The sequence below is a fragment of the Melozone crissalis genome, unplaced genomic scaffold, assembly GCF_028551555.1.
Source record: "Melozone crissalis strain CALT ecotype California unplaced genomic scaffold, PUWL_Pcris_2 ptg000016l_1, whole genome shotgun sequence".
Lineage (NCBI taxonomy): Eukaryota > Metazoa > Chordata > Aves > Passeriformes > Passerellidae > Melozone > Melozone crissalis.
In genome coordinates, this window is record NW_026535794.1 from 3,721,485 (window position 1) to 3,742,652 (window position 21,168).

Here is a 21,168-nt window from a genome sequence, read left to right on the forward strand (position 1 = left end):
TAGCAAAGCAGAGTTCTGCTTTTAGGGTTCCTGCCTATTGATGGGATCCTTATCTCTGTATTTAGGGCTGTCTCAGGGCTGTGATGCTGAGGAGCATCAGGAAACACCTCTCAGAGCCAGTTAATCCTTCGGACACTTCATTTTGATCAATATTTATGACTTAAGTTATCAGGGTGAAAAAAAAGAGACAAGGAGACTTGCAGTGCCAGTGTTTGTGTCCTGCTGGTAACAAAAATGGGATCTCAAGGTGACTGGAGTGGCTGCAGATCCTGCACTGGTGGATCCCATCCCCATCCTCCTGCTTGGAAACTCTGATTTGTGCTTTATTCTTTCACCTTCAGCACCCCAGACTGAACAGGCCTGATGCCTCAGGTTTGAGCTTTTATGTTTTCAGATTCTGTGCTGCTTTAGTGTGTGGGTCTGAGCTTCACATCAGGGCACGGTGAGCTCTGTGCACAGAGCAGGGAGACAAAACAATTCCTGCTCCAGCTGGGCACCAAGGACAAATGATCCAAATCTCAGCCCCAGAGCACAAACACCGTGGGCTGGAGAGAGAAAAACAAGCAGGGTGGGACTGCCTGGGCTAAAGCTGGAATGGGACAATGAACTGCAAGGTGCAAATGGAGCAGAACTGATCCCAGGGAGAGACCCCGGGAGCGCTCGTGCATTTTGGGGCCATTTTGGTTCATCTTGGGTGCAGCCCTGGCTGGGCTCTTGTGCTGCCCAAGGTGCATCCATGGAGGCCTTTGAATAAATCCCTGCTTTATTCTTTAGCTCTGTCCAGCCTCTGTTCTAGATCAGCCTTTTCAAGGCATCAGTTCAGTGGAAGTAGTGGGCACATGGTTGAGCACCAGGATTTAAATATCTGGAAACAGCTCTTGAACAGAAACATTTCAATGCCATTCTTAGGAAACAAAACCTCTGATGGTGCACAGTGGCACCATCCTATTCCTGACAGTGAATAACCAAGCTCTGGGCAGATAAATCCCTGCCAGAGGAGAGATCAGTTCCACCAACACAGTTTCCCCACTGATGCAGCAGAGGGGATTTGGTATGTTTGTAATTCATTTTTGTTTAACCACATGCAGCATTTCGGTCTTGGGCATCTGTAAGCTTTAAAATGACAATTTAATGACATTTAATGACGCTCTGGTCACCACTGAAAGGAGGAAGACACATTACCTGTTTTATAGTATTTGTCTCATTAAATCTTTTAATATCTCCAATAATGCATATTAACAAATTATGACTTTCAGTGGGAGATTTGGCCTTTGTCTTTAACCCTATAACCTCTATTATAGTATCATTATTTATATTTTATATATATTATATTTTCAGAGCCTGAGAACATCAACTGTGAATTAGAATCATGCCTTGTGATCTGGATGCAGCACAAATGTGCCCCTCTCAAGGACATGCAGGGAGCAGGTGATGAAAAATAACTTTGGACCTCAATTCCCCATCCCTGATGTTTCAAAGAAACAATAAAACCACAAAATTCTTTCAGAGATAACATAAAAAAGAGGCCCAGACTCGCAGTCAGCAGGGACCTGTGCATTAGCCACAATAAAAGCAAAATAAGCAGTAATTAATTACTGCCATTTTCACAGGGGCTGGAGAGATGGAAACACAATCACACCCAGTTCCTTTCTTCAATCACAAGAGCTGAACTCCAGAACAGCTCAGACAAGGTGTGATAATTAGAGGGCTTTTATTTTTACACATTATGAAAAATTCAGACATATCCCCCTCAATTCTTTTTCTGTGGAGCTGAGAGCAGCAGATGCAGGAGGAGAGCAGAGATGGAACAGAAAATCACCAGAAAAAAACAGATGAAACCTCTGGTCCACATCACAGCCCGGGCAGAATATCCAGAAATGTTTCCTATTAACAGCTGGGGCCTTCCTATACCCTGGAAAATCTTCCCTGGTTGAAGTCAACTCTGAACACTCCTGATTTTTATATTTTTAAAATTTTATTCATATTGCTATAGGATGAGATCCTCAACATTTGAGGGTTTGGAAGGACAACCTACTGTGCAAAAATTTGAACTATCATGGAGCAACATATTTCAGAGCAGTTCTTGTTGCCCATGTGTTACACATCCAGCTCACTCTTTCTTTCAAAATTTTTTTGTATTTTTTCCCTTTTCCTAACATTTTATTTGTTAATCTAATTATTTACTATTGCTGTATCAAGAATACTCTGCCATTACAAACTGCAACTCAAAGTTCTCATGAACCATGATGTAAAAATGCAACTTATTACTTAATCCTGCAAAAAGTGCATTTCCTAACCGTGTGTGACTCCTTATCTGAGTGCTTTATTTCACATGGCATCAGGATACGAGCATAAAAGCAAAAATGAATTTATATTCCATGCACTGCTCATGAGCCCTCCTTAGAAAACCCTACACAACATTTCCTGAGCTGAACATCCAGGAGGTATCAAAACTTTCAGAAATGTCAAATATTACAAAACATTACAGAATATTACAAAGTAGCATTGCAGAATTACTAGAAACCGAACCAAACAAACCAAACCCAGTGCCAGATTGCTCACCCACCCTCAAATCCTTATTTTACTCTCATATCACTGCAGGGTAGGCTTTGATTTAAGGAGGGACAAGGGGCAGGGATTGAGATGCTCTGGTGTTAGCGGCAGATCTCCCCCTTAAAGGGTGACTTCATTCCCAACAAACCAGCAGGGCTTGGCTGCCTTTCAGGCCCCGACAGATCAGCCACAGGTCTCGCTGTCAGAGCCTTGTCATGACCCAGATTCTGCTCCAGCATCTCCTGCCTTTTGTGCCACACTGAAATCAGCCCAGAAAAGGGATATGTCACTAAATAAAAGGGTGGATTTTGTTAACCTGGCAGCACAAGTGTTGTTCTCAACTGTTACAGCAGTAAATCTACATTTCATAAAAATAATAATGAAAAGTAAAAAGTTTTTTTTTTTTTTCATAAAAAGGTAATGAAAAGACATTTCTGAAGTGTTGGCAGGTACAGGGATATTGTAGATGAAGAGTTGGTGGCTCTTGCCCAGGGTAGCAGAAGCCTCAGCTGTGCTGTTTGCAGCTGCCTGCAATGCACAGCCTTTGAAAATCAGAGCCTTTTGCATATTTAAACAGGAGACAATTTTTCTTTCTCAAGAAAGGGGAAAAAAAAGGGTTTGGAGCCAAAGTATAAATGGCTGCAGCTCTGCAGGACAGATAAGAAGTGCTGGCTGATATGTTCAAGCATCTCTTCCTAAATTTAATGTGCTAAAGGTGAGATGTGTCAATGAGTTGGCACCCTGGAGGAAGAGGTGAGAGTTCTGCTGGGGTATTTGTGCATGCCACATCAGTGGGCTCTGTCCCAGACATCTTTTATGGAAAATCCTTTCCTTAGGATTTTTCCTCCTGAGAAGCTGAAAGGCCTCAGGAACAAAATGTAAACAATGATTACCTGCTGCTGTGGAATGCAACAGGTGCATCTGTGATTGGTCTCAGGTGGTTGTTTCTAATTAATGGCCAATCACAGCCCAGCTGGCTCGGACAGAGAGCCTGAGCCACAAACCTTTGTTATCATTCTTTGCTATTCTATTCTTAGCCAGCCTTCTGATGAAATCCTTTCTTCTATGCTTTTAGTATAGTTTTAATGTAATACATATCATAAAATAATAAATCAGCCTTCTGAAACATGGAGTCAGATCCTCATCTCTTCCCTCATCCTCAGACTCCTGTGAACACGGTCACAGGGTCCCTGACTGTTGATTAAGAGATCCCAGTCTTAGGTATTTGAGCTTGAAAATGCCAGATCCTACTTCACCTGTGACATGGAATTACAGAATATCCTCAGTTGGAAGGGGCTCACAAGGATTACTGAGTCCAGCTCCTCACCCTGCACAGGACACCCCAAAAATCCCACCAGGTGAGAAAATTGTTCAAAAGTTCCTTGAGCTTTGTTGGGCTTGGTGCCACCACAACTTGTGCTGGTGTTTGCAGGGATCCCAGGACAATGGAAGTTATGAGAATCTTGACTCCATGTTTCAGAAGACTGATTTATTATTTTATGATATATATTATATTAAAAGAAAATTATATATTAAAACTATACTAAAAGAATAGAAGAAAGGATTTTATCAGAAGGCTTTAAAGGAATAGAAAAAAATGATAATAAAATCTTGTGACTGCTCACAGCCTTGACAGGGGAGCTTCCCTCAGTACAAGATAAGCTGCCCTAAAATAATGATTTTCATTCCCAAAGCATCATTTTCGGTTTTGTGCAGCAAAAAATCCAGGGATACAAAAGGGAAAAGAAGTTTAATTTCTATCTTTGTATTCTGTAAATGAAATAGTTGTCAAATTCATGTTATAACCAGAAGGTGAAAAACAATGGAAAATAAACTTTATTATTTTTTTGCCCCCATCTTCTGCTTTAATTCACTGAAAAAAAAAATTCCTTGAATATTAAAATAAAATCAGCAAACAGCTGGACAAATAGAATAAATAAACTGCTGTGAAGAAGGAAAAAGTGCATAAATGCAAAAGTGAAGGCATTGCTTTGCAACAACACCCAGAGCGTCCCCAAGCTGCTCTGCCATGTGCTATCCATGGATTTTGGGGGTGAGAATAATTTAGGTACCAGGCCATGTGCAAAGAAATGTGTGGAAAAAGGCAGAAAAATAGGGACGTGCAATGAAATAATGACCTGAGGGCATCACATCCAACCAATGACATTTTTTAAGGGTTTGAGCTACAAAAGAGATGGCGTACACAACCCAAAATTGCCTCCTTTTTAAAAAAAAAAATTAATTTCAGGATACTGAAGATACAAAGCTCAGAATGTCTGAAGGCCAAGAAGAGTCAGCCAGAGCTGCTTAGCCTCACCACCCTACAAAGGAAGAATTTCTTCCTAATATCCCATTTAATCTCCACTTTTTCCATTTAAAGCCATCAACCCTTGTCCTAAGATGAGCTCCCATCTGGACATTCTTCTGTCTAACAAGTTTATTGAGTTTTTAATGAAATTTATCTTTTGTAAGGAAATAAGAAAAAATCTCTGCCTAAACATTCACATGAAACTGTTAGAAATTCAATTTTTCTGAGAATATGGTTCTTCTGTCAAATTCAGTTGAACTGACCCACAGCATTCAGGTTTGAAGGCTACATGGAGGAATAGAAAAATCAATATATTTCCATAAATGTGACCATATTAGTTTCCTGGTCTAAGGGTTTAAAAGCCCTTCAGCATCTTTCCACCCATTCCCAATGATGCTGTACAGAATTCCTGGCTCTCCCACAGCTGCTCTGCAAATGAAGATTTCCTGGGAATTCCCAGGGCTGCAGCCACTTGTGGATGAACAGTAAATTCATCATTCTGGGGGGCAAACATTTGAAACTGAAAATACACAGTGAGAGTAAATGGTTATTTTAAATGAGGTGCAGTTTGTTCACCTGGTGTTTCTCAATGAGTTCAGACAAAATAAACAACACATCATGTCCAAAAGGCTTGGAGCTCACATATTTATGTTGCTGGAAGAGGTGATCAAATTGACTTAGATTGAAATTACATGAGAATTTAATTGCTGTTGCAGAGCAAATCTGGTATTTCTTTTATGTTTTTTAAATAATGGAGAAAATTAGCAGGGACCTAATAACTAAAACCAGCTCAGCCAGAGGGCAGCAGGAAAAAGAACATTTTAATATCTCTGAGGAAGTGGAAACAACTTGCTAGCCTTGAGCTTTAGCATATCTCTAATCCTACCCAATCACCATTTTGACTTATCAGTTATCTTGCAAGCCTTTGGCAAACAAGAAAGCATAAAGTAAATGTCTAAAAAACAGTTTTATGTCAAATATCAAAAATGTTCAGATGTGGCTATTAGGGAAGAAAAAAAAACAAATTAAAATCTCTTTAAGGGGATTGCCCCTTCCCAAATATGAAATTATCAGTGGGTGAAAATTAAAATCTATGGACTTCCCCTTCCCAAATATGAAATTATCAGTGGGACAAACTGTTGTAGAAGTCTTCAAACCCAAGGAAATCTTGGATTTAAGCCTAAATAACCCCTCAAAAACACATTTTGGTCACAGATTCTGAGCTGGAGAGAGAATGTGGGGCCAAAATCATTTGGAAAGAGGAGAGAGCAGATAAAGTGCTTCCTTCTGCCTAAAAATCTTAGAGAATTAATATTCCCTTAGAGAATTTTGCACTCCAAAAGGAGCCCACAGAGCAAGAAAAGAGCACTGCAGAAATGTGTTATTGGGAAGGGCAGGAACAGTAAAATCCTTTATCACTGTGAAATCCTCCAAAGAAATCCAGATCCAGAGGAGGGTGGAAGAGTGAGGTCAGGCACTGAGCATGTACAAAGGTGGGGAAACCATAAAACTCCCCAGAATAAATTAAATCTGCCTCAAAGATGTTCCTTGAGACTATTTTCCCTCAACATGTTGATTGGATTTACAGTCTAAACCCTATTGATAGCAAAATAAAAAAAAAAAAAAAAAAAACACATAAAACATAAAAAACCCCAAACAAACAAACAAAAAAACCCAAAAAACCCAAAACCTAAAACCACAAGCAACTTTCATTTGTTTCTTTCTAAAAGAGCTGAGTAGTGTTAAAAAGTGTTCATTTCAACATAGTTTCTTGTTTGAAGAACATAAGTATTCAGAAATCTCAGATGCAAAAAAAAAGGGGGGGGGAAAAGTGGTTTGAATTGAGATTGGATTCTTTGAACTCCATTGGAAGTAATTATTCTGTGAAAGTACTACAGAATATTTTTAAAATGTTGTTCTGTGGGGAAAATATTTTTTTTGTATTGTTTAAAATAGACCATCTTTGGGTTTGGGGTGTTTTTATGATGACTCTGAAGTATTTAATGGATGCATTTATAGTAATTTTTTTAGTCCAGACATAAAGATCCATTGGCATCTGCCCTCGCTCATACAAGAACATACATTTAATATTGAATTTTAAAAATGTGTTCCTGGAACCAAGAGTAGTAAACAGCATTTGTGATAACCTTACAAACCTCCCCACCAAGATGAGTCACAAGATACTGAAAATTCAAGACAATCAATTGGGCAAGGGTGAGTTACTGCCATCTATTCCTGATGCACATAACATTTATTATACATGCCCAATAAAAATGAGAGTTCTAAAAACTAAAGAGACCAAAGTTTAGTCTAAAATAATTTTTTAGGGCCTTGCAGTAAAGAGAGCGTCAGGGGGATTTTGGGATGGGTTTTACCAATGTCTAGAGGTCTCAAACACTAAGTACAGAAGAATACGAAATATAGGAGAATCAAAATTATATATAAATATAGATAAATATCTTCATCTGAGGCTATGGAACAGGTGCCCAGAAAAGCTGTGGCTGCCCCTGGATCCCTGGAAATGTCCAAGGCCAGGTTGGATGGGGCTTGGAGCAGCCTGGGATGGTGGAAGGTGTCCCTGCCATGGCAAGGGTGGCACTGGATGGGCTTTAAGGTCACATCCAACCCCAACCATTCCTGGATTCTCTAATTCTAATCCACATATCCAGCATTTAGGGAGCTACTTAATGCTCTAAGTGAATTTCCTGACTTATTTAGGTGCACAACTCAGCCCTATCACACACACAGGAAAGCTCAGAAGCAGCTCTGAATCATTCATGGTGTCCTTTTAGGCAAAACTGGAATGGAAGAAAAGGATCACAGAGATCATCAGATTTTGGTACAGATGGGATCCACAGCTCCAAAATCTGCACTTCCACATGGGGAAAATAAATCTGAGAGAAACACACCTTTCTTGTCAGGAGCACAAGTTTCCCTGGATGGAGCAACTCACCCCTTGTCCAGGGAAGCAGAGAATGTTGGTGAGGTTGGGTTCTGTGCCCTGGGGACTGCAGGGACAGGAACTTTAGGGTTTAGTGCTGGCAGGGCATTTTAAAGGGCCTCACAGAGCTTAAACAGCTGGCAGGTTGAACAACCAGGTTGTTGTTATTCCTTTGGACATCAGTTTTGGGGCTTTTGTGGGTGAATGGGTCTGACCAGATGTGCTTGGAGGAAAGCACTATATAAACAGTTTCTTCCAGGAACATTGTGGAGTCCAAGATGACTTTCAATTACTCTAATTATTTTAATAGTCACATCCACTCCCTTAGTAGAAATTTGGAAAATCTGCATGACAGGGAAGTGCCAATTTGGGGTCAGGAGCACAGCACATTGGAATCCTGGCAAACTCTGCTTTCCCAACCCATAGATGGGCTCAGATGATCTTTGGGAGTTTGGCCTGCAGAGTTTGTGGGATCCCCATCTGCCCCCCCAGGAAGGATTCCAGCACCATCACCTGACCCCCAGGCAGGACCCAAATTCACTCTGAGAAGCAGCAGGGTTCATTTCACAGATTGGGAAAAATCTCTTTATTGCAAGCCCTGCTGAGAGGGGCAGGAGGGAATACAAGAGGCAAATCCCTGACAGGGGAAGAGTGCTGTAAATGTGATTTTTTTTTCATATTTTTGTCCTCTCCTCCTGCTTTTTTGCTCCCATTTGCCCCTTCTCTCCATGCAGCTTTGGTTCTGCATCACAGCTCTCTCCTCAAGAAATCCTCCTGGGCTGCTGAGTCAGTAAACCCAAGGAATTGCAGGCAACACTCTTGGAGTCTAGAGACTTGAAAATTATCCCTCCAGGAGCCGGGTATTAACAGCTGAGCAACATGAAAAATCACTGATTCTGATTTTATTTTATTTTTTTTACAGCCTCCTGTTTTAAGAACTTTTTCCAATGCCCCACTTGTTATTTGACTGTTCATCCAACCCTCCTGCAAGCTCATGAATGCAAAACCAGCAGGGAAAAAAAATCACAATGATTAATGCCTTTAAATCAGTTTTGTCATGATTTTATTTGCCTCTCACAGAAATTATAGCTACTTCCAGAGGGCAAAGAAAGGGAACATTTTAATATAAAATAGGGCAAGTATTTTTTGCTTTGTTACCTGCTGCTTTGCATTTCTATGACTGAGATACTTTGTCTGTCTAAAGGAAAGTTGTGGTAGATATTTGTGTTTGTTCACAGTGTTGTGAACCACATTTGGGTAGAATATGTGTATTTTATGACTATTTTCTCCCCCTGTCATTCATCTTTTGTGCAAATCAGCTTAAAGAGCTTAAAAATCTTCAAGACAAGGCTGGACAGGGCTCTGAAAATCTTGGTTTAGTGAGAGGTGTCCCTGCCCAGGACACCTGACCTTTAAGGTCCCTTCAAACAGAAACCATCCTATAAATCCATGAAAAACATTTTAAATTTTTTACATTTTAACCAGGTGTCCTTCTTTAACTTCTGCAATAATCCTGACTGGCACCTCAGTGCCCAGGTGAAGTCACAAGTGCCAGTGCACAGACAGAGCACCAACACAATTTCCAGGGCTCCCACCACCTTCAGGAGTGTAAAAACACTGAGTTTTATCAGAAAAAATCCACAGAGACTTAGAGATATGTCAGGAGGAATCCCACTCTCACTCTGGCACTCTCTGGAAGCTCCTATCCCACCTAACTAACATGACAACAACCTCATTTTTGTGCCTCTGGAAAGTCCTTGAAGTTGGTCGGTAGCAATGCCTCGGTGGTTTGGCCATGCTGATTTTCTCAGATGATTTTTTCGTGATACCAGAATTCTGAACCTTCTCTTTGGAACTGTTTTACCCAGTATTACACATCCAAAGATTTTGTTTTTTCTATTTTAAACAAGGCTTTTAAGAGGTTGCTATTTTCTCGAGATTGCCCCCAGCACCAGCTCCTCCTATTAAAATGGAAAAGCTCCAGCAGCATCAATGCCTTGGTTAGCTGAGCCTTTATCGCCTATGGAGAACATTCCCAGAAGTCCCCAGGCTGTGTTTGTATACAAAATATTTATCTTTTCTTTACATAAATAACAGGGAAGCCTCATGCAACTCTGCATTGTGTTTGAGAAACCTGCAGTCCTACAGAGAGCTTGACTTCTCTAACAGGGTTATGAGATGCTACAAATCACCAGGCAGGTAAACTCATTAAAAGCTCTCTCATTAAGCCCTGGAATGGAAAAAATTGGTTTGCTCAAAGAGCAGGGACCAATCCAAGCTTTTCTGTCTGTGCCTGAGGAGCCTCATGTTTGGGCTGGGCTTAAAAACATTGCAGGCTTGGAGAGAAACTCGTAGAATATTGTGCCTGAAATACACTATGAAATACACACTGTGCCTCATCTTTTAAAAATAACAGAGGCTGGAAGGTGGATGATTCTATTTGAAGGCAGCCTGGCGCTGCAAGTGACAGCCAGGGATGAATAATGGAGGATACAGAGAGTTCTCTGCTCTGCAGCCTCGACACACCCTGAGAAAATGGAGAAGTATTCCCCCCTGCAGCAAACAGGGGCTGAGCAAACACGAGCTCCTCTCCTCAGCTCTTCATGAATTACTTAACTCTCATCAGATCCAGTTTCATCCTCTGCTCTCTGAGGTGCTGCCTGCACATCCAAATCCGTGTTTGCCCAACTGACTCTCACTCGCAGATCACACTTCAGCGTTGTTACACAGGAGGCATCACTTGCACCTTCCCTTTTCCATATTTCTCCATTTTTTTTAAAGGAGAGCTGTCGCAGACATCTTTCATGGAAAATCCTTTCCTTAGGATTTTTCCTCCTGAGAAGCTGGGAGGCCTCAGGAACAAAATGTAAACATTGATTATCTGCTGCTGTGGAATGCAACAGGTGCATCTGTGATTGGCCCATGTTGGATGTTTCTAATTAATGGCCAATCACAGTCCAGCTGGCTCGGACACAGAGCTGAACCACAAGCCTTTGTTATCATTCCTTCTTATTCTATTCTTAGCCAGCCTTCTGATGAAATCCTTTGTTCTATTCTTTTAGTATAGCTTTAATGTAATATATATCATAAAATAATAAATCAAACCTTCTAAAACATGGAGTCAAAACCTCATCTCTTCCCTCAACCCGAGAACACCATCAAAGAGAACTTTTTCCCCAGCTGATCAAACATTACACAGAATATTGTGCCACTGGAAATGTTTAAGTGTAGCAATATTAAATACATGCTCACAAGAAATTCCAAGTATTAGGTAAAGAAATGCATCAGATGGAATTATTCTGGACAGTTAGAACACCTGCATTGCAGTTACATTTAAAATTCAGTTCATACACCAAGCCAACTTTGTGAGTCATGAAACTCATTGTTTTCTCAAGTACATTTGGAACCAGACGAAGGAATGGTGGTTTGGGATCCTTTCTTCTCCATAATTTTATGATGACTTTTGTTAATATTTTCCAATTAAAAAAAAAAAAAAAAAAAAACAACATAACATAGCCCAAAGTTATCACAGATGAATGGAATGCAAAGTCAATCCAAATGCCAGTCAGAAAAGTCATAATGCCAAAAAAAAGACATCATGGAATCCTAGAAAGGTTTGGGTTGGAAGGGACCTCAAAGACCATCCAGTTCCAACCCCCTGCCATGGACAGGGACTCTTCCCACTATCCCAGGTTGTCCAGAGTTTCATCCAAAGCAAAGAATGGAAATTACTGGCAAGAGCTGAGCTAGAAGAAAGGGTTAAAACCAGCTAAAATAGCAACACAGGTATTTAAATCTAGGAAAGCACTTAAATGGCAGAAAAAAAAGTAAAGCTCAAGAAATCCTCTAAAGGCCTTGAAGGCATCATGGTGCCTTCAGTCCTGAGGGATTCATAGATTAGGTTAATGCAGAGCAGCCTGTAAAACATACGAAAAACTGAACCGCCCTTAACTCTGACTGTTAGAACTGGCTCAAAATGCTAATTTTTATTTATTTCTTAGCACGTTATATCCTTGTTGTCTGGTCAGAGCCTATACTTGAAGCCACCTGGAATTTCCCATTCGTACTTGGTTCTCTTTTTGTCTTTTCTTGATGTGTTTATGGATGTGGACAATGGTTTGGGGCTTTTGTGGGTTAAATGGGTCTGACCAGATGTGCTTGGAGGAAAGAGTTTTAAAAAAAACTTTATCATAGACAATTTTTTAAAAAAACTTTTTTATAAACAGTTTTTTTTTTCCAGGAACATTGTGGAGTCTAAGATGACTTTCAATTGCTCCAATTGTTTTAAAAGTCACATCCACTCCCTTGGTAGGAAACTGGAAAATCTGCATGACAGAGAAGTGCCAATTTGAGGTCAGGAGCACAGCACATTGCAGATGGTTCACAGGGAAAGGGTGTGCCCCAGTGGAGAGAAATGTGTTACCACAAGAACTGCAAAAAAAATGACAGCAAGGGAAGAAACAGAAATAACATTATACCATTCCTGAAATCTGGTCTGTGAAAAGAAATGTAGGGATTTCATGTGAAATGAATACCTATACACAAATTATTGTATAATCTCTGTGGTGAGCAAACACACAAATTCAAGTGTGTTAAATGGCTAACGTTAATGTCTGGATTCCTGAAAAGGACTGCAGTAAAACCTTATTATTATAAAGAAGATCACAAACTTTGCAGAAGCAGCAAAAAAGCAGGTTTTTTCTTATTAGCTCTGGTTTGCTATTTGGTATTTCATTAAGAACTGTTCTTTCCACAAGCTGGAGCTGATCACTAATTATCCAGCTCAGCAACCACAGTGATGTCCTGAAACGTGAGCAATTGGGAATTTTCTGTCCTTCTCCATCTGTTAGGAAGGTCACCCATCTGAGAGCTCAAGAGATTTGTTCATTTATTTCCCTTAATTAAAAACTGCTCACCTCTAAATAACGAGACACCTTTCAAGAGTCTCGAGCCGAGCACTGAAAATATTGAAATATTGAAGGCTGCTGGTCATTTAACAGAAATGCCTTTTGTCTTTTGATAATTTAATTATTTTGGTTGCAGTCTGAAAAAATATGCTTGCATGGCCAGGAATTCAGCTTTCCAGTTTCTCCCAGGGCAGGATCCATGTCATCAACATTTCTATGTTCAAAACCAGCATCTGAATTTGAGCTGAACTCCTTTTATAGGCAGTACCTAAATCAGATTAATTTGGGGGGTTTTCTCCACATTAACTTAGATAGAAATGTATTATAAAAATTAAACATACTCAGTTTTCAATAAATAATAATTTCTACCTGAGCAGGAAATCAAAGGAAAAGTCACAGGAGCCATGCTCTAGATAAAAATTCCAAGGTCATATATTAACATGTAAAGGACTGTATTATTTGGATGAACACAACTATGGAACCAGTTCCAACCCAATTCTACAGAATTTAGCTGAATTATGCCACGTTTCAGATGTGCAGTGAAATGGACTCTAAATAAGAGCCAGAAGGAAAGAAAATGTATTTTTGTGTGCCAAAGTAAAACCAAGTTCTCTGTGCTGCCTGCTATGCATTGTAGAAGACAATGATGCACAATAGCAAAATACTCTACAAAAACTGCTGAAAGATGCTCTGGTCATGCCACCATCACAATAAACAGCTGCCATTTAAAAATAAAACCAACTAAATGTCATGAATTTTTTCAAATACTGGCTATTAAAGTGCACAAATGTGAAAATATTCTGTGTATTAAGCAAGTGTAAAGCATTTGCATGGAAGTTGTAGAAGGCTCTTTAGGGGAATGAGATGGAGGATTGAAATCCTGGTGCTGTTTTTCACTGAATCCCTGTGAGCAATGCTCCTGGAGAAGAGCTGAAAAGCACATTTGTGAGCAATGGTTTAACACAGAATTGTGCTGAATGCAACAAGAGGTTATTGCAGAGCTTGTGTACGAATCCTCACAGCTACAAAGAGAAAAAAAAAAATCTTTTTTCAGTGGTTTTGTGGCTGTTTTGTGAGGAGAGGTACAATCACTGTGCGCAGGGACAATGGAGAGGGAGAGCTACAATTCCCAGATGTGTTAACACAGAGTTATTAATGGAACAGCACGTTGTTTAGCAAGTAAAGACTTGTGGGGAAAATTAATCCCTGTCATCTTCATAAAGAGTTGAATATCTTCAGAAAGATGACGGATGACTTTATGTGCCTTTAGTATCTTTAGAGGCCCATTTGTATTGTTTCTTAAAATTGCTCCTCTCAAAATGGAGGCCTCCAAAAGCACTGCCTGGAATATCTCAAGGTTTAGGTTTGATTGGGAGGGATAAAGGGAATATTTAATTTTATCCCTCTGTCTGGAAAAAAAAATATTTTTAAACCAATGGATTTGAAACAGAAGACATACTGTGTTTTTGGAGTTTTTTTTGTTTGGTTTTTTTCCTAATTATGACTTTATTTTATTTTGAATCTTGGTTAAAGACAGTGAACAAATGCCCTCAAGGGATGGACTTGCCCTTCCCAGGATGAGCAATGATCACAGTCCTAATTCATTAACAAAAGACACTGGAAAAATCTTAACCCAAACTATGAGACCACCCAGAAAAATCCAGAATCAGTGGCAGCAACAGATCCTTCCCTCTTGGCAAATGCTGGCCAGGAGAACATGGATTTATATCAGAACAATTCAAATAAAACAATTTTTCCTTACCACAGGAAGCAATACAAGGCTGAAAAAGCAGACCTTCCAGTTGATGGCCATCTTCTCTCCTAATTTTGGACAAGTTTTGCTCATTAACACTGAGATTAGGGCTGAAGCAAAGCCTCTGCTGATATTTTGAGGTCTTCACATCAAGATCTCTGCAACAAAAGAGAGAAATTATTATAAATATGTAAACCACGGAGAGAATGAAAAAGAAATGGTCAGAAAATGGAGAACCCAACACTTGAACTACAAGTGGCACTTATAAGAGATCAACAAGGCTTTTGCAGATGTTAAAGGTGGTCTTGGATATCTAATTTAAAGGCAAAGGACTTGGTGTGATCAGTAACTTGTGTCAAAGAAATGCTGGAACGGGTTCTGTAGCTGCAAACACCTAAATTGTAGCCAGAGGAGGAGAAAGGGTGGATTATTTTGAAAAAATAATAAGAAAAAAAAGACCTGTCTGAAGTTGTGGTTTGCATTTCATGATTTTCAGTAATGTCTTAAAAGCAAAATTGTCTGAGGAATTTTTAGGGGTCTGGCTTCCAAGACCAGTTGTCCAGATAACAAAATCCATTGCCAGACTTGTTAATAATCTGTTAATAAACTTGTTATTAACCTGTTAATAGGCATGTTAATAACCTGTTAACAGGCTTGTTAATAACCTGTTAATAGGCTTGTTAATAACTTTTCTGAGAACTTGGCAGTAGGGGGCAAAAGAATGAATTGTAGTCTCAAGCTAAAGATTCATCCAGGACATAATCAGGAATGATTTATATGAACAACAATGTCATCCATATCTGTGATTTCCATTGCTTGACCTCTGCCTTGAAAGAATTGAGGACTGGGGGGAATGTGGTTTAAGATTTGGATTTATTTCTCATTATCCTAATTTGATTTGTAAAGGAATGATTTGTAAAATAACTTTTAGAACCAAAGGACACTCAAGTTTTATACTGACACTCAAGTTTTATACAGACTGCAACACACTGCCAGGACATCAGCATTTAGAAAGGAGAGAGTCTTCCAATTAAAAAAATAAAAGAGGAAAATTAATCTCTCACTAAATTTTGGGAGAACAATGATTCATGAAATTCACTCTAAACTGATCTGTTTTCTCCTATCCTCACTTGATCAGTCACTCACGCTCCGTTCTGGCACTGAATTTAATTACTTAACTGTATTTCTGATGGTTTATCAAATAATGAGCAATTGATAAGATCTCAGCTGAGGAGGACAGCAAACATCCCTGGTGACATTCAGCCCTGAGGATTCGGAATTCCATTAACAGCAGCAAGACAAAACCAGACAGAGGCATTAGCGGCCACTGGGTTTGAAATTATTTCCTGATCATTTGCACTCCCATGTGCAGCTCAGCCCAGAAAAGCCAGAGAGGGGTGGGGAGGTTGGATTCTGCCCTTTCATTCTGTAATTCATCAGGAAATGATCAAAATGCAGTGGAAGGGTGGGAGATAGATGGACACATAGAGATGCCCTGGGGGAAAAGGGGTGGTGTTTAGAACACCTTTTTACTTTACCCTGGCAATTTCTAGGTTTGAAAAGTAGAGGGTGACTGTTTTCTGTCTTGTCTGAGTGTCAAAGGAACCTCTAAAGAGACAACAGGAACATCTGAAAACCATTCCATGGCTTTTCTCTCACATATTGCAGGGAAAATAAAAGACTCTACTTCATTTTTTGCCTTCAAGGTAGTCATGGAAACCTGCACCAAATACTGGGCTGAGGCCTTGGTGTCATCCAGGGAGACTGGAGTGTTTATTAGGGAATAACAACTACCAGAACTTCTGCCCTGAACCTGCAGCAGAACCTTTTATAATGTTGAGCTGGTCCTGTCATGTATATTATACATACATTCAGAGTCTACCTATTACTAATTAAGTGCTACTTATCTCTATTATCAATTAAAAGGTATCTCTATCACCAATTAAAGCCCAGCTAGTTCCCCAATAACTATCACCTATGTTATACTAGAAAAATAAACTTTTTTAGAATATATAGGTAATGCTGATAAAGCATTACCACTCAGTGTTGAGAAAAAGAAATAATTATATCAGTACTTGATTTGGAAGGGAAGCTTGAATGATTATATTTTCTTCTGATGTCACTGGTTGGTAAATCCCATAATTTCATTACTGCTGCTTCATGTGGTTGTTTTATCTGCATCTGCCACTGTAATTAAAATTAGTGAAGTCAGAAGAGCCAATAACAGAGGGGCTGCACCTTTCAGTTATGAATAGACAGTTCCTCAAAATAATCTTCAGTTATCTATGGTGAAACAGAAGGGCTGTAGAAGTGTCTGAGACTAAAAATCAGCTGATTGTTGCTAAAACAGAATGGGTTTCAGGGGTTTATATCAAGCATGGCTGATATACAGGAAGAAGAAAAAAGAAAAAGAACATTGTTGTGGTCACCTAGTGACTTAAGAAAATAATTCATCCCCTCTGAAGGTGAATTTGTCCACTGGAAACACTTTCAGTGCCACAGCAGATTCTTTATGAAAGCATCTGAGTTGCTTCAAGGGCAGGCTGGAAAAGCTCTGGCAAAACTTGTTCTGCTGCAAGTCCCCATTTCTTTCTCCACCTAAAAAGGTCTCTGGAAGCTGAGACCTTTTTAGATGGAGAACAATTCCTCCACGAGAAGCCCATAGGTGCACAATCTGATGTCAATAATGAACATAACCACACAGTGAGACCTTTCTAGGTATGATGGGACCACTCCCAGGAGGCATAAAAGGATAATAAAACACTGCTCAAAAGGATAAAACGTCCTCATATTAAACAGGAACTAAATTGTTATACAGCATCAGAGAGTGCACCCACTGGATGAATGAAGTTGAGGAACTTTTCTGATGAATGAAAGAGGATTTTTTGTGGCTTTCCAAGGCAGCTATGAGCTCTTACAGAGATCTCACCCAAAATAAGCCCCCTGATCTGCTGGGCTCCTTGCTGTGGTCCTCTGGGACATGTGCCAGTGGTTTCAAAGGAAACCAACACATTTCAAAATGACCCACAATGGTTTAGACCAGTGATGGTCCAATGGGAATTCATCACTTAATTCATCTCACTTCAGTGTCCAGGGCCTTCTATCCCATCCTCTTCCTGCCCCATGACCAAGCTCCTGCCCAGGTGAGGGAATCTGAAAGCTTCTGACAACGTGCAGGAGAAATTGAGGTTTTGCAGACTGAATACTGTCGCAGACATCTTTTATGAAAAATCCTTTCCTTAGGATGTTTTCTCCTGAGAAGCTGAGAGGCCTCAGGAACAAAATGTAAACATTGATTATCTGCTGCTGTGGAATGCAACAGGTGCATCTGTGATTGGCCCATGTTGGATGTTTGTAATTAATGGCCAATCACAGTCAGCTGGCTTGGACTCTGTCCAAGACACAAGCCTTTGTTATAATTATTTCTTTTTCTATTCTTAGCCAGCCTTCTGATGAAATCCTTTCTTCTATTCTTTTAGTATAGTTTTAAAATAATAAAGAAAATAATAAATCAGCCTTCTGAAACATGGAGTCAGATCCTCATCTCTTCCCTCATCCTAAGACCCCTGTGAACACCGTCCCAGAATACATTTCAGAACAGTCAACCACCCCATGCACAGCTACTCCACAGCTTCTCAGAGACATGAAGAACTTTTCCCTTTGAAGAATAAACACAGGTGGAGAATTGCTGGGTGCAAAATATATGAACAGGCGATTATGAAATCCTATAATGGCTTGGAGTTGGAAGGAACCTTAAAGATCATCATTCCAACCTGCTGCCATGGACAGGGCCACCTTCCACTAGTTCAGATTTCTGGCCTTGGACATCACAACCTCTCTGGGCAGCCTGTTCCTGTGCCTCCCCAACATCACAGCAAAGAATTTCTTCCTATTATCTAATCTCAATCACCCTCCTTCAGTTTAAGGCCATTCCCCCTTGAACTTTCATGACACAAAAAGTTCCTCTCCAGACTTCTTTGAACCCTTTTCGGCACTGGAAGGTGCCCTGAGGTCTCCCTGGAGCCTTCTCTCCTCCAGGATGAACAGTCCCAACTCAGCCCAAATTCACAGGAGAGGTGTTCCAGCCCCCTGACCAGCTCTCCTGAGGCCTGGAACATTTTCATTATTTTTCTATCTTTAGGCTCTCAATAATACACTGCATTTTATGATTTCCCTCCTGTAAGTTCCTAAATGTGGTATTCCAGCTACATCATTTATTGAAAAGGCACGGTGACCCTTCCTCACATTCCTGCTCACCAGCTATGAGCAGAATTAGGAAATCAACCTCTCAGTGACCCAGGACATGTCTCCTAATTTTAGAAACCTGGGAGAGACATCCTCACACATGAGCTCATTGTCAAGTTTCTTTTTTTATCAACAGAGAGAAGCAGACATGTGAAGGAAGTGTTTTGTCTGACCTATTTTAACTATCTCCTTTAAACTTCCAGCTCCTCTCCCAGAGTGTAAAGGAATTCTGAGCTTGTTTGTTGACATCTACACTGTGGGTATCTAAATCTGGACAGAATAATCCCATCTCCAGTCTGAAACACATGGATCAGCAATATGAAACCCAAAACAGTGAAGTTTCACCTACCACAAGGATTGAGAAGGAATGGGATTGTTTTGGATGTCAATAAATTGATGCTGATATATTTAAGGCAACAGAAAAGCTAAAAGAAGATTTACACCAGACAACAAGAGCTCTAAAGCTTTCCATGGAAAATACTCCATAAAGAGCAACCCTACTAAGGCAAAGGAAAAGAACATCATGATCTTTCCACTATGTTTAATAAAGTAGTTATTATTTCTTGAAGTTTAAATATTTTGGGTTGATTTTTTTTACCTGTTTTCTAAATTTGCTGAAATTAAAGCTTCTTGATGGGGTCACAGCAGCCGAGGGTCTGACTCTACTTTCTTTTATAAACCAAGACTTTTATTCTCTCTTTATGTAGTTAATTGGGAAAGTCCCCCAAGTCCTTGTTCCCAATTCTGTTGTCAGTGACAAAACAAGACTCAAAAGGTCATTACATCAGGAGGTCTAAGAGGTGGATTTTCAGAAAGGATTTACTGCTACAGAGGACAAAACCCTTTTCAGCTGCACATGAATGTCTTGAGGGTCTCAGGCAAAAATGGCACACCTTTGCCTGAAAGAGTTGTCAACAAAAACCATGGAATTTTTTCACAGAATGGTCCACAAGGATGGATGCAGGCTGCCCATTGTTCTAACATGTGAACTGGTGTGGGAATCACAGGCTGAAATATTTCCATTCATGACAGATACATCCAGGCAGACTCTGCTGGTATCCAGTTTTTTCACTGTGCAGGAAAATTGCTGCTTAAGAAAACAACATTTAAAAGGGAGCTCATACAGCACTAAAACAATTTTGCATGGATATATTTGAAAGAAATAGATTCAGCTGCTGCCTGACTTAAGCATATAAGAATATGCCTTGTTAATGAATATCCAAGTCTGTTAGCAATACTCAGTAATAATCCTTTTACTTTCTGGAGGAATAGGATTTTGGTATTTTTTCCTTGCATAAAACTCAGAAAACACCTGTGAATTTTACTAGAACAACCTTTCTAAAAGTGAAGATAAAGGTGTGATTACAAAAGTAGGAAATTGTAAACTGCAGATGCTGAGACTCTCATATGCAAATGAGAGCTTTGGTGTCCAAATATTTCTATATGAAGTAAATTATCAATTTCATTTATTTCCACGAGAACTTGTGTAGGAAATCAATCAAAGCAATGTGGTTTTGAAGAAGAATGGCTGCTAAAGAGGATTTACAGAATGGGGGATAGGAAGGACCTCTGCAGATTGTCCAGTCCAACAGCAGGTTATTCAGAACCCACTCTCAATGATTTCTGAATATCTCAAATGCTGGGACTCAGCAATTTATCTGATCAACCTCTTTCAGTATTTGACCATTCTAACTATAACCAAGTGTTATCTTACAGCTGAATTTCCTGGGTGTCTGTGCTTGCTGCCTCTTGTCAGCACAGGGAAGAGCCTGGGTCCATCTCCTTTGCACCCTCTCATTGGGGATTTCTACATATTGATAAAATCCCCCAAAATCTCTTGCTGTAATTCCTCAATAATCTCTGTGGCTCCTCACAGAGCCCACTGTGTTCATGCTCTCAGCAGCCCAGCCCTGGCCCAGGCACTCCAGGGCTGAGAGAGAGGAATTATCACCTCCCTTGACGTGCTGCCAAGGCTCTTCCTCATGCAGCCGATGATGCTTTTGGATTTCATTGCTGCAAGGGCACTTTGCTGGCTCAGGATCCACTTTGTGTCCACCCAGAGCTTTAGGTCCTTCTCTGTAGAACTGATTCCCAGCAGCTGATTGCCAGCCTGCCCTTGTGCACGGAATTATTCCTCCCCCAGTGCAGGACTTTGCATGTCTTGTTCTTTTTCATCTTTCCGCCTATTTCTCAAACCTCTCTGTGCAGGACTTTGCATGTCTTGTTCTTCTTCATCTTTTGCCTGTCTTCATCCTTCTGCCTATTTCTCAAACCTCTCTGGTCCCCTCTGAGCAGCAGCACAATCACCCTCTTGGTCTATCAACCATTCCTATTAAATTTCTGTAACCTTCAACCTTCCTGCAGGTGCACTCTATCCCATCATCCCGATCATTAGTGAAGGCATTAACCGCATCCAAAAGATCTTTATAGATCAGCCCAGCCTGCCCAGGCTCTCTCTACT

At 40.2% G+C, this 21,168-nt stretch overlaps 1 protein-coding gene across 11 annotated transcripts in view; it reads right to left on the minus strand.

The window, feature by feature from the left end:
* Positions 1-21,168, minus strand: part of ADCYAP1R1 (ADCYAP receptor type I) — a 147,642-nt gene that overhangs the window by 99,817 nt on the left and 26,657 nt on the right. For all 11 annotated transcript variants that reach the window (XM_054274200.1, XM_054274212.1, XM_054274211.1 and 8 more), the window contains one exon: positions 14,472-14,620. In XM_054274200.1, the coding sequence (XP_054130175.1) occupies positions 14,472-14,555 (84 nt within the window). In that variant the 5' untranslated portion in view covers positions 14,556-14,620. The remainder of the gene's footprint in view (positions 1-14,471; positions 14,621-21,168) is intronic.